This window comes from Microcaecilia unicolor, chromosome 2, assembly GCF_901765095.1.
Source record: "Microcaecilia unicolor chromosome 2, aMicUni1.1, whole genome shotgun sequence".
Taxonomy (NCBI): Eukaryota; Metazoa; Chordata; class Amphibia; order Gymnophiona; family Siphonopidae; genus Microcaecilia; species Microcaecilia unicolor.
Window position 1 is genome coordinate 296,310,397 of NC_044032.1, and position 12,565 is coordinate 296,322,961.

Consider the following 12,565-nt stretch of genomic DNA (forward strand, 5'->3'; position numbering starts at 1 on the left):
GGCAGCCCCTCCAATCGGAATCTTCACTAGCAAAGTCCTTTGCTAGCCCTCGCGCGCCCGCGCGGCCGTCTTCCCGCCCGAAACCGGCTCGAGCCGGCCAGTCTTCTTTCGTCCGCACTCGGTACGGTTGTGTTTTCGCCGTGTCGAGCCCCGGAAAGTCGACCTCGCGCATCCTTTTTCGACGTGTTTTTCTTTGGAAAATCTTTAAAAACTGGGAAGTGCTCCGGAAACCCTCTCGGGTTTCGTTTGCCCCTTCCCGTATTTTTCAGATTTTGCCCCGGTAAGTTTTCTTTCGTCGTCGGGGTAGGCCTCTTTTCGGCCTCGGTCGAGATTTTTCTCCCCTTAAACTTTTGGTCTCACTTTCGTCATTTCGGATTTTGATTTCGCCGGCGTGATTTTTCCGCCCACGACATCGAAGCCTTCCAGCGGCTTCAAGAAGTGCACCCAGTGCGCCCGGGTAATCTCGCTCACTGATAGGCACTCGTCGTGTCTTCAGTGTCTGGGGGCCGAGCACGTCCTCAGAACTGTAGTCTGTGTTCCCTGTTACAAAGGCGGACTCAGGTAGCGAGATTGGCCCAGTGGAACGTTTTGTTCTCGGGCTCTTCGTCGGCATCGGCACCGGGGGCATCGAGTGCATCGACGTCGTCAGCGTCCAGACCTTCTTCCTCGGCTGCTAGTGTATCGGGTGCATCGAGGCATCGAGTCTCTGCATCGGCGCTGAGGCATCGGGCGACTGCATCGACGTTGGTGGTACCGGGACCTCGTCTGCTGATGTCGTCGGACGGTGGTGCATCGTCTGGAGTGCAGGTGAGGGCTGTCCATTCCCCTGCTGGTGGCGGTGAGCCTTCGGGTGGGTCTCCCCCTACCCTGAGGGCTCCTGCGGTACAGCCCCCCCGAGATCGACGTCCTTTGGCCTCGGCCCCGAGGAAGCGACGGCTGGATTCTACGTCCTCCTCGTCGGTGCCGGGGAGCTCCGGTGACATGCTTCGGAAGAAGTCGAAGAAGCATCGACACCGGTCTCCTCCCCGCGTCGGCACCGAGAGCTCTGGGTCGCCGAGGGAGTCGGCACCCAGCAGGCACCGGCACCGAGAGGACCGCTCACCCTCTGTTCAGGAGGTGTCGATGCGCTCCACTCTGGACAGCCCGGAACAGCCTCCACGCCCGGAACAGGTTCTGACGTCGACGCCTGCATCGACCTCTCTGCCTTTCTCTGCAGCCGCTCTGAACGAGAGCCTCCGGGCCGTTCTCCCAGAGATCCTGGAAGAGCTGTTGCGCCCTACCCCTCCGGTACCGGCGGTGCTTGCGCCTTCGGTACCGTCGAGCGCGGCGCCGGCTGGCCCATCGCCCGAGGTGAGGTCCCTGACGTCGGTACCGCGTGCGGTGCCGACTGCGGCCACCTCCCAGGAGGGCTCCCCGACTACGTCGGCGGAGGGAGCTTCGCCGATGCGGGCGAGGGAGTCTACCTCTCGACGCCCCCATCGTGGACGTGGCTCCACGGAGTCGAGTCGGGCACGGTTGCAGACACAGGTCCGTGAACTTGTGTCTGACACCGAGGGTGAGGCCTCGTGGGAAGAGGAAGAAGACCCCAGATATTTCTCTGACGAGGAGTCTGAGTGTCTTCCTTCCGATCCCACTCCCTCTCCTGAAAGACAGCTTTCTCCTCCTGAGAGTCTGTCTTTCGCTTCCTTTGTCCGGGAGATGTCTACGGCCATCCCCTTCCCGGTGGTTGTGGAGGACGAGCCCAGGGCTGAAATGTTTGAGCTCCTGGACTATCCTTCTCCACCTAAGGAAGCGTCCACTGTTCCCTTGCACCATGTCCTAAAAAAGACATTGCTTGCGAACTGGACCAAGCCACTAAGTAATCCCCACATTCCCAAGAAGATCGAGTCCCAGTACCGGATCCATGGGGACCCAGAGCTGATGCGCACCCAGTTGCCTCATGACTCTGGAGTTGTGGATCTGGTCCTAAAGAAGGCTAAGAGTTCTAGGGAGCATGCTTCGGCGCCCCCGGGCAAAGACTCTAGAACCTTAGACTCCTTTGGGAGGAAGGCCTACCATTCTTCTATGCTCGTGGCCAAAATCCAGTCTTACCAGCTCTACACGAGCATACACATGCGGAACAATGTGCGGCAGTTGGCGGGCTTGGTTGATGCGCTCCCCCCTGAGCAAGCCAAGCCTTTTCAGGAGGTGGTCAGGCAGCTGAAGGCGTGCAGAAAATTCCTGGCCAGAGGGGTGTATGACACCTTTGATGTTGCGTCCAGGGCCGCTGCTCAAGGTGTGGTGATGCGCAGGCTCTCATGGCTGCGTGCCTCCGACCTGGAGAATAGACTCCAGCAGCGGATTGCGGACTCGCCTTGCCGTGCGGACAATATTTTTGGAGAGAAGGTCGAGCAGGTGGTAGAGCATCTCCACCAGCGGGATACCGCATTCGACAAGTTCTCCCGCCGGCAGCCTTCAGCATCTACCTCCACAGGTAGAAGATTTTTCGGGGGAAGGAAGACTGGTCCCTACTCTTCTGGTAAGCGTAGGTACAATCCTCCTTCTCGACAGCCTGTGGCCCAGGCTAAGCCCCAGCGCGCTCGCTCTCGTCAGCAGCGTGCGACTCAGCAAGGCCCCTCGGCTCCCCAGCAAAAGCAAGGGGCGAGCTTTTGACTGGCTCCAGCAGAGCATAGCCGACATCCAAGTGTCAGTGCCGGGCGACCTGCCAGTCGGAGGGAGGTTGAAAGCTTTTCACCAAAGGTGGCCTCTCATAACCTCCGATCAGTGGGTTCTCCAAATAGTCCGGCAAGGATACACCCTCAATTTGGCCTCAAAACCTCCAAATTGTCCACCGGGAGCTCAGTCTTACAGCTTCCAGCACAAGCAGGTACTTGCAGAGGAACTCTCCGCCCTTCTCAGCGCCAATGCGGTCGAGCCCGTGCCATCCGGGCAAGAAGGGCTGGGATTCTATTCCAGGTACTTCCTTGTGGAAAAGAAAACAGGGGGGATGCGTCCCATCCTAGACCTAAGGGCCCTGAACAAATATCTGGTCAAAGAAAAGTTCAGGATGCTTTCCCTGGGCACCCTACTTCCCATGATTCAGGAAAACGATTGGCTATGCTCTCTGGACTTGAAGGATGCCTACACACACATCCCGATACTGCCAGCTCACAGACAGTATCTGCGATTTCAGCTGGGCACACGTCACTTCCAGTACTGTGTGCTACCCTTTGGGCTCGCCTCTGCGCCCAGGGTGTTCACAAAGTGCTTGGCTGTAGTAGCAGCAGCACTTCGCAGGCTGGGGGTGCACGTGTTCCCATATCTCGACGATTGGCTGGTGAAGAACACGTCCGAGGCAGGAGCCCTGCAGTCCATGCAGATGACTATTCGCCTCCTGGAGCTGCTGGGGTTTGTGATAAATTATCCAAAGTCCCATCTTCTCCCAGTGCAGAAACTCGAATTCATAGGAGCTCTGCTGGATTCTCGGACGGCTCGCGCCTATCTCCCAGAGGCGAGGGCCAACAACTTGTTGTCCCTCGTCTCGCGGGTACGAGCGTCCCAGCAGATCACAGCTCGGCAGATGTTGAGATTGCTGGGCCATATGGCCTCCACAGTTCATGTGACTCCCATGGCCCGCCTTCACATGAGATCTGCTCAATGGACCCTAGCTTCCCAGTGGTTTCAGGCTGCTGGGGATCTAGAAGACGTGATCCACCTGTCCACGAGTTTTCTCAAATCCCTGTATTGGTGGACGATTTGGTCCAATTTGACTCTGGGACGTCCTTTCCAAATTCCTCAGCCACAAAAAGTGCTGACCACGGATGCGTCTCTCCTGGGCTGGGGAGCTCATGTCGATGGGCTTCACACCCAAGGAAGTTGGTCCCTCCAGGAACGCGATCTACAGATCAATCTCCTGGAGTTGCGAGCGATCTGGAACGCTCTGAAGGCTTTCAGAAATCGGCTGTCCCACCAAATTATCCAAATTCAGACAGACAACCAGGTTGCCATGTACTACGTCAACAAGCAGGGGGGCACCGGATCTCGCCCCCTGTGTCAGGAAGCCGTCAGCATGTGGCTCTGGGCTCGCCGTCACGGCATGGTGCTCCAAGCCACATATCTGGCAGGCGTAAACAACAGTCTGGCCGACAGACTGAGCAGGATTATGCAACCTCACGAGTGGTCGCTCAACTCCCGAGTGGTGCGCCAGATCTTCCAAGCGTGGGGCACCCTTTTGGTGGATCTCTTTGCATCTCGAGCAAACCACAAAGTCCCTCAGTTCTGTTCCAGGCTTCAGGCCCACGGCAGACTGGCATCGGATGCCTTCCTCCTGGATTGGGGGGAGGGCCTGCTGTATGCTTATCCTCCCATTCCTCTGGTGGGGAAGACTTTGTTGAAACTCAAGCAAGACCGAGGCACCATGATTCTGATTGCTCCTTTTTGGCCGCGTCAGATCTGGTTCCCTCTTCTTCTGGAGTTATCCTCCGAAGAACCGTGGAGATTGGAGTGTTTTCCGACCCTCATCACGCAGGACGAAGGGGCTCTTCTGCATCCCAGCCTCCGGTCCCTGGCTCTCACGGCCTGGATGTTGAGAGCGTAGACTTTGCCTCTTTGGGTCTGTCAGAGGGTGTCTCCCGCATCTTGCTTGCTTCCAGGAAAGAATCCACTAAGAGGAGTTACTTCTTTTTATGGAGGAGGTTTGGCGTATGGTGTGACAGTAAGGCCCTAGATCCTCGCTCTTGTCCTACACAGACCCTGCTTGAATACCTTCTGCACTTGTCTGAGTCTGGTCTCAAGACCAACTCTGTAAGGGTTCACCTTAGCGCAATCAGTGCATACCATTACCGTGTGGAAGGTAAGCCGATCTCAGGACAGCCTTTAGTTGTTCGCTTCATGAGAGGTTTGCTTTTGTCAAAGCCCCCTGTCAAGCCTCCTACAGTGTCATGGGATCTCAATGTCGTTCTCACCCAGCTGATGAAACCTCCTTTTGAGCCACTGAATTCCTGCCATCTGAAGTACTTGACCTGGAAGGTCATTTTCTTGGTGGCAGTTACTTCAGCTCGTAGAGTCAGTGAGCTTCAGGCCCTGGTAGCCCAGGCCTCTTACACCAAATTTCATCACAACAGAGTAGTCCTCCGCACTCACCCTAAGTTCTTGCCAAAGGTCGTGTCGGAGTTCCATCTGAACCAGTCAATTGTCTTGCCAACATTCTTTCCCCGTCCTCATTCCTGCCCTGCTGAACGTCAGCTGCACACATTGGACTGCAAGAGAGCATTGGCCTTCTATCTGGAGCGGACACAGCCCAACAGACAGTCCGCCCAATTGTTTGTTTCTTTTGATCCCAATAGGAGGGGAGTGGCTGTGGGGAAACGCACCATATCCAATTGGCTAGCAGATTGCATTTCCTTTACTTACGCCCAGGCGGGGCTGGCTCTTGAGGGTCATGTCACGGCTCATAATGTTAGAGCCATGGCTGCGTCGGTAGCCCACTTGAAGTCAGCCTCCATTGAAGAAATTTGCAAAGCTGCGACGTGGTCATCTGTCCACACATTCACATCTCATTACTGCCTGCAGCAGGATTCCCGACGCGACAGTCAGTTCGGGCGTCAGTTCTTCAGAACCTGTTTGGGCTTTAGGATCCAACTCCACCCCCCGAGGGCCCTGTTTGTTCTGTTCCAGGCTGCACTCTCAGTTAGTTGGTAAATTTTTTAGGTCAATCTCAGTTATGTCCTCGCCGTTGCGAGGCCCAATTGACCATGGTTGTTGTTTTGAGTGAGCCTGGGGGCTAGGGATACCCCATCAGTGAGAACAAGCAGCCTGCTTGTCCTCGGAGAAAGCGAATGCTACATACCTGTAGAAGGTATTCTCCGAGGACAGCAGGCTGATTGTTCTCACAAACCCGCCCGCCTCCCCTTTGGAGTTGTGTCTTCCCTTGTATCTCTTTTGCTACATATGAGACTGGCCGGCTCGAGCCGGTTTTGGGCGGGAAGACGGCCGCGCATGCGCGGTGTGTGCGGGCGCGCGAGGGCTAGCAAAGGACTTTGCTAGTGAAGATTCCGATTGGAGGGGCTGCCGTGGACGTCACCCATCAGTGAGAACAATCAGCCTGCTGTCCTCGGAGAATACCTTCTACAGGTATGTAGCATTCGCTATATCCACTCCATTCTCATATGCACTTTTGCCAGTCAATTGTGGTCTTTCTCCAGGATTTTCTTCTGTGAAAACAGAACAAAAGTATCTATTTAGCAAATTTGCTTTTTGTTCATCATTATCTACATATATACCGATTTCTCATCTCTAAACTGGCTCATCAGGTACTGCAATATTGGATACCTGGATTTGCCAGCCTCACATGTTCAATCTTTGCAGATAGTCCTGAATCCTGAATTCAGCAGTACGACTACTGTATCATTTGTTAAAATTTGAACATGTTACCCCTTATTTGATTTCATCGTGTTTGCTACCTGTAGCTTATTGCATTAAATATAAATTGTTTCTTGTCCATATGTGTTTTGTACCAGTACTCTTTTTATTTTTGTATCTGAGTTCTGGACTGCAGCAATATGTTCCAACTTGCACACTGTGCACTGCAACTATTTGTAGACTAGTGATCCCAGACTTTCATGCTTTCCATCTTGAAAGCACGAGAGAGAGAGTATTTTTACTGTTGCTAGTCAACTGGAGTGGGAGTGAAACACATTGCCATTGGAGATTCAGTGTGAGAGACACCTTGCAGCTTTTAAGTGGTTGTTAAAACAGCATTTATTATGTCTGGCATATGGGATTGTCTTGACTGGACTGACAGCCACTGTTATTTAAACTTGATGGATCGCCAGTCTTGGCCAATGCCAAATTGAGTTGATATACAAACTTAAAAATTTAAAGAAACAGAAAACGAACTCCAATAAATGAAAGGACAGGCATAAATCATTCACAATGATAGAATGTGTTCTCACACATGGCTAAGGCCAACATTCAACCCACATTCAACAGCAATGCTACTGACACACACAGTCTAGCGCTCCAGGTTCCTCAAAAGCCAGATGGAAAAAATGGGTTTTCAAACTAGCTCTAAATTGCTTGTATGATATCTCTAATCTAATTGAGAGAGGTAAATTGTTCCATAAACTAGGTGCCAAAAAGAACTAAGCACTATGTCTATTTGACTCCAGCTTGGTGGTGTTAGGACCTGGAAGAACCAACCTTTGGTCATTGAACATAATAAATGTTGCGGCACATACGGAACTGTAAGATTTCACAAGATAGTCTGGTAGTCTATCATGAATTGCTTTGGATGCTAGTGTAAGAATTTTAAATTTGATTCGGAACTGTATTGGGAGCCAGTGAAGCTTATGGAATGAGGGAGAAATGGTCCCTACTTTTCGCCCTACTTAGGAATCTAGCAGCTGTATTTTATAAGAACTAAAATCTTCTCAAATTAGCTTGGATAATGCCAACGTAGATCGCATTGCAATAATGTAATTGAAAGCTCATGCCTTCATGTGTAAAAACTGATGAATGGATAACAGCTGATGAAGAGCAAAAAAGCTTGATTGAGGACTGTGGAAATATATTGTGTAAAAAATCAGATGAGTCTATGGTTACCCCCCATATAATGGAATAAATCGACTGGGGGGAATTATTTACCGAAAAGGGAGGAGGGGGGAAAATGATTGGTAATCCAACAGAGGACACAACAAGAAAGAAGAACAGGAACCCTTGTAGCCACACAGACAAATCAGTCACAACAAGGGTGACAAAAAAAAGGGGGGGGGGGGGCAGCAGACGATGTACAAACTTGCACCTTTATTAAACATCCAGGACTCGAGTCGTGTTTCGGTCCGCGAGGGCCTTCCTCAGGAGTTTCTAAAAACATATATACAAATAAAGAAATAAATAAAATTTCATTAGACACAGTATAAATACATAAAAATGTATAAGCGTCATATGTCTTTAAAATGAATGTTTCAATTAATGAGGATAAAACAAACATAATATGTATAAATATAACTTAGGAGCATAATGATTCATAAGAATAATTTTGGTCTATGTAAACAGATATAAAAATACATATTTAAAATATCACAACAAATACAAGTGTACAAAATAGAAATGATTTAAAAATAACCTAAAATATGTTGACAAATATAAAATAACATATTAGGCTGAACCCAAAATGATGTAGGTAATGTTCAGTGTCTGAAACGGGGGTAATTATATAATTTAAAAAATGCCTTATAAGTAGAAGTACTACCATGTTCTTTTTGTGTATATGTTTTTAGACACTCCTGAGGAATGCCCTCGTGGGCCGAAACTCGACTCATGCCGAGTCCTGGATGTTTAATAAAGGTGCAAGGTTGTACATCGTCTACTGCTCCCCCTGCTCCCCCTTTTTTTGTCACCCTGGTAATCCAACAGACCATAATTTTATCTACATTTAGAACCAAGTGAATGCTCTTTAACCAAGAAGCAATAGTATCTAGGTAATGTTGCAAAGATTGGAGATCGGTATAGCGGATCAAGAGAATATCATCTGCTTAAAAATACATGGAAATAACTCTGGGATTGTATCAAAACTTGGAGGGGGCTGACAAAGATATTAAACGATAGAAGTGACAAGGCTGATCCCTGAGGGACTCCACAGTGTAATGGATAGGAAGAAGATGTTTGATCAGTTTTATCCACTATGAAAGTATGACCCTGGAGTAGTGAACTGAACCAATCAAACACCTTACCCACAACACCCCTATCTACCAATCTGCTAAGTGAAATGAAATGGCTTACCAAGTCAAAAGCTGCAGAAAGATCTAATAAGACCAAAAGAGTAAATATCCACTGTCTAATTTACCATGAAGTTCGCTAAGAAGGGAAGTTAGAATTGTTTCTGTACTGTGATTTTTTTTTTTGTTACATTTGTACCCCGTGCTTTCCCACTCATGGCAGGCTCAATGCTGCTTACAGGTACTTATTTGTACCTGGGGCAGTGGAGGGTTAAGTGACTTGCCCAGAGTCACAAGGAGCTGCCTGTGCCTGAAGTGGGAATCGAACTCAGTTCCCCAGGACCAAAGTCCACCACCCTAACCACTAGGCCACTCAACCTTACTGATGTGGATGAAGAACCTGTAATGAAGTAGTGATTTTCGAGATAAAAGTTGAGAGTAGCTGGTAGTTGTTAGGAACTGAGGGGTCGGATTTGTAGTTCTTAAAAAGTGGGTAAACAGCAGCTGATTTCCAGAGATTGGGGAGAGACCCATCAGTTAAACTGTGAGAAACCTATTTATATGCAAATAGGAGAAGTTCCAGAGTTGGCACTCTCAACTAGTCTGGTGGAAAAGAGTCTGTTACTAAAGGTATTTTCTGTGATTTTATTTTTGTGCTGTTTGTATTATATATATTGCAGTGTTTCACCTTGAGCATTTCCGTTTTAAAATATAAAGATGGGATAAAAGCAAATACCATATAAATGTCAATGTTTATTTTGACAACAGCACTTTCTATTCAATTTTAGGGCATCAGCTAGTTTCAACTGCGGAAGAAGACATACAAAGTAAATGGAGGAAAATTATGGGTCCTAATTATGAGATTGTGGTATGTACATTATTTACTAAGTAATAATTATTTCTGCTAATATGCATTTCAAATATGTTAAGAATTCTGTTTCCACTACTGTTTGTATTGATGAATAGGATCCAAGAATATTCTGTCAAGGTAAGTTAAAGCATTTAATTGCCATGAAAATTAGGCAGTATTTATTTAATGGAACATAACTTTTCATTCTTAGAAATCATTGATTATATAAGGAGGTTGGTACTAAGAAATGACTATATTCTTACTGGTAAACTGGTATTGTATGCCAACCATCTGTTGTATTTTATTTATGTATTTATTGGTTCTTATATCCCACATTATCCAAAAACAATAAACCAGTGTCTAAGTGCTACACAATTAATGTAATTCGATATTAGTAAATATGCAGTGTATGAGACCTTCTTTCCTTGTGGCTGCCATTTGGACGCCTACACATTGGTGCTGGATGTTTTGAGTGCCGAAATGGCAGTCTCTGAATGTCCTCTGTATTTCTTTCTGCCTTCCTGGTGTAAGGTGCTGGGCTGGCAGCTGTAGGTGCCACACACAACCTCTGATGCAAGGTATGCATCCTCAGAGCAGCTATGATCTCCCTTTTGCTCTTAGGACGTGCACCTTGCACCAGACGTCAGTCCTAGGTGGGGTGGAGGGGATGATAAAGTGCATAGAAAACTTTTAGATGCTGTCATTTGGGTTCCCAGAAGTCTCATACCCTGGCAGATTTTCCCATAGCCTAGCCTATGCTAACGATATCTGAAACTGAGCAGTTTTAGAGAGGCAATTTCTGTTTTCTCTGAGGACAAGCAAAATGCAAGCCCTCATATATGTGTGTCATCCAACAGAGTTTGTGTGGAGAAAAGTCAAAACTTCTCTAGCTCTGACATTTTCTACTAGCTGAGGCTCTTTTACTAAAGCTTAGTGTGTACTAATGGACATTAGTGTGTGCTATGGGGGGGATCTTTTACAAAGGCATGCTAGCATTTTTAGTGCACTCTAAATGCTAGAGATGCCATAAGAATATACGGGCCTCTCTAGCGTTTAGCACACGCTTATTTTTAGAGCGTGCTAAAAAAAGCTAGCATGTGTTTGTAAATCGGGTCCTAAATGCTGCACGTCCTGTTTTATACCTGTGGGCCATGTGGCACTTAACACACACTAATCTTTAGTAAAATGGCCCCTTCGTTAGGATCTACTTCCCATGTGTAGCACTTCCCATGTTGTGACCTTCAGCAGAGCTCCCTCAGGGGCTTTTTTACTAAGGTGTGTCTAAGTGGCCTGTTCTGGTGTAGGCGCGTGTTTGGACACGTGAGGGTCAATTTTTCAGTGCGCCTGATGGATGTGCAGCAAAATTAGTACCAGCACGCATCCATTTTCGGCCTGATATCTTACCACCACCCATTGACTTAGCAGGAAAAGTCTCACACGCTTACCGGGTGGTAAGCAACCAGCGCATGTAAACTGCCGATTACCGCCGTGTTTTGGGCGCTCGTCAAAAATGGAGTTATCTCCTGGGGCACGCGGTAGCTGGCATGGTTCCAATTTGGTGCGCATTAGACGCATGTAGGCGCCTATACATTTTCGTAAAAGGGCCCCTCGGTTTCTTGTTTTGCATGGAGCTTATTGGATTTGTATTCCTGCCCCTATAATAAAACTGGGTATTTGGCAGTTGGTATTTGGCAGTTTTTTCAAAGTTTTATTCTCCACTGTTTTTTTTTTTTTTTATATGTTCCTGACTTAAAAACAAGTAGAAGCAATACATCAAGATCATATCTGGGTGGATATATCTAATTGGTATTTACAGTACTTAGGACCATATCACACATCACCTCATCAAAATTTGTGTCTCCAAAGACGCAGAGAAAACTTTAAAGCTATGAAGAGCGAAAGGAAGTTCTCTTTGGTATTAGCATGGGGGGCATCAGTTAGGAGCTACACTGGAGGCTAGGGATTCATTGACATTGAGGAAACCTTAATCTTTCCTGATGTTGTATGTTGATGTTGCTAGAGTCCACTGATGCCTTTCTGATGGAGTTTCTTCATTGACACTAAAGGCTGCTAGTGTTGTGCATCATAGAGGTGAAGAGTGCAGCGTTTAAAGCTGCCATATATACCATGCACTGCCAAATGGAGAACTACTAATCCTCCAAGTTATTTATTTATTTATAAGATTTCTAGACCATGTCATCTACAATTCTGAGCAGGTTACACAATACAATCACAATTATAAATATAAACACAAAACAATATAAGCACATAACAAGTACATCATGGACCCTATCCATAAGTAAGTTTTCTAATATAGAAATCCTACATTAAAGAGTTAAAAATACTCTTTGAAATAGTTTTTAAAGCTTTTTTTTATATCAGACATATTCTTCATAGACCTTATCTCTAGAGAAAAAGTATTCCAAAGCTTTGCCCATATGACATAAAAAATGACGTTCCTATACTCATCCAGATAAATCAGTTTAAAATGAGGGAACATCCAAAATATTACTAGATGTTGATTTTAGTCATTACAAGTTGATGTAAATGTAAGCTGGAAGCAATAATGGGAGAAATCCTATTTATCAAAACTTAAGCAATAATAAAATCTTTTGTACTGGATTCTGAATTCCACTGGTAACCAATGCAGTGAGGTGAAAGCTGGAGTAATGTGTTCAAATCAGCTTAGTCCTAATAACACATGTGAAGCAGCAGCATTTTGTGTGTAGAGCATTTTTCGGTAACCCCACAAGCAGAGTATTACAATAGTCAAAATGGGGCATCAAAATGCTTTGAACAGCTAACCGGAAATTCTCATGAAAAAGATAATCTTTCATTTGTCTAATCAACTTTAGCTTAAAGAAAACTGTACTGATTACTTTACCAATCTGAGGTTTCATTTTCAAAGCAGGATTCAGCAGCACTCCCAGAGATCTAATCATTTTATTAAACTTTATTTCAATCCCATTCACTGAAAACGACTTGGGAAAGTCAGCTATTGGAAAACTAGACATCACCA

At 47.0% G+C, this 12,565-nt stretch overlaps 1 protein-coding gene across 2 annotated transcripts in view; it reads left to right on the plus strand.

Moving 5' to 3' along the window:
• MPDZ (multiple PDZ domain crumbs cell polarity complex component) overlaps positions 1 to 12,565 on the plus strand; it is a 571,809-nt gene that overhangs the window by 170,019 nt on the left and 389,225 nt on the right. For both annotated transcript variants that reach the window (XM_030194291.1, XM_030194292.1), the window contains exon 13: positions 9,485 to 9,564. In XM_030194291.1, the coding sequence (XP_030050151.1) occupies positions 9,485 to 9,564 (80 nt within the window). The remainder of the gene's footprint in view (positions 1 to 9,484; positions 9,565 to 12,565) is intronic.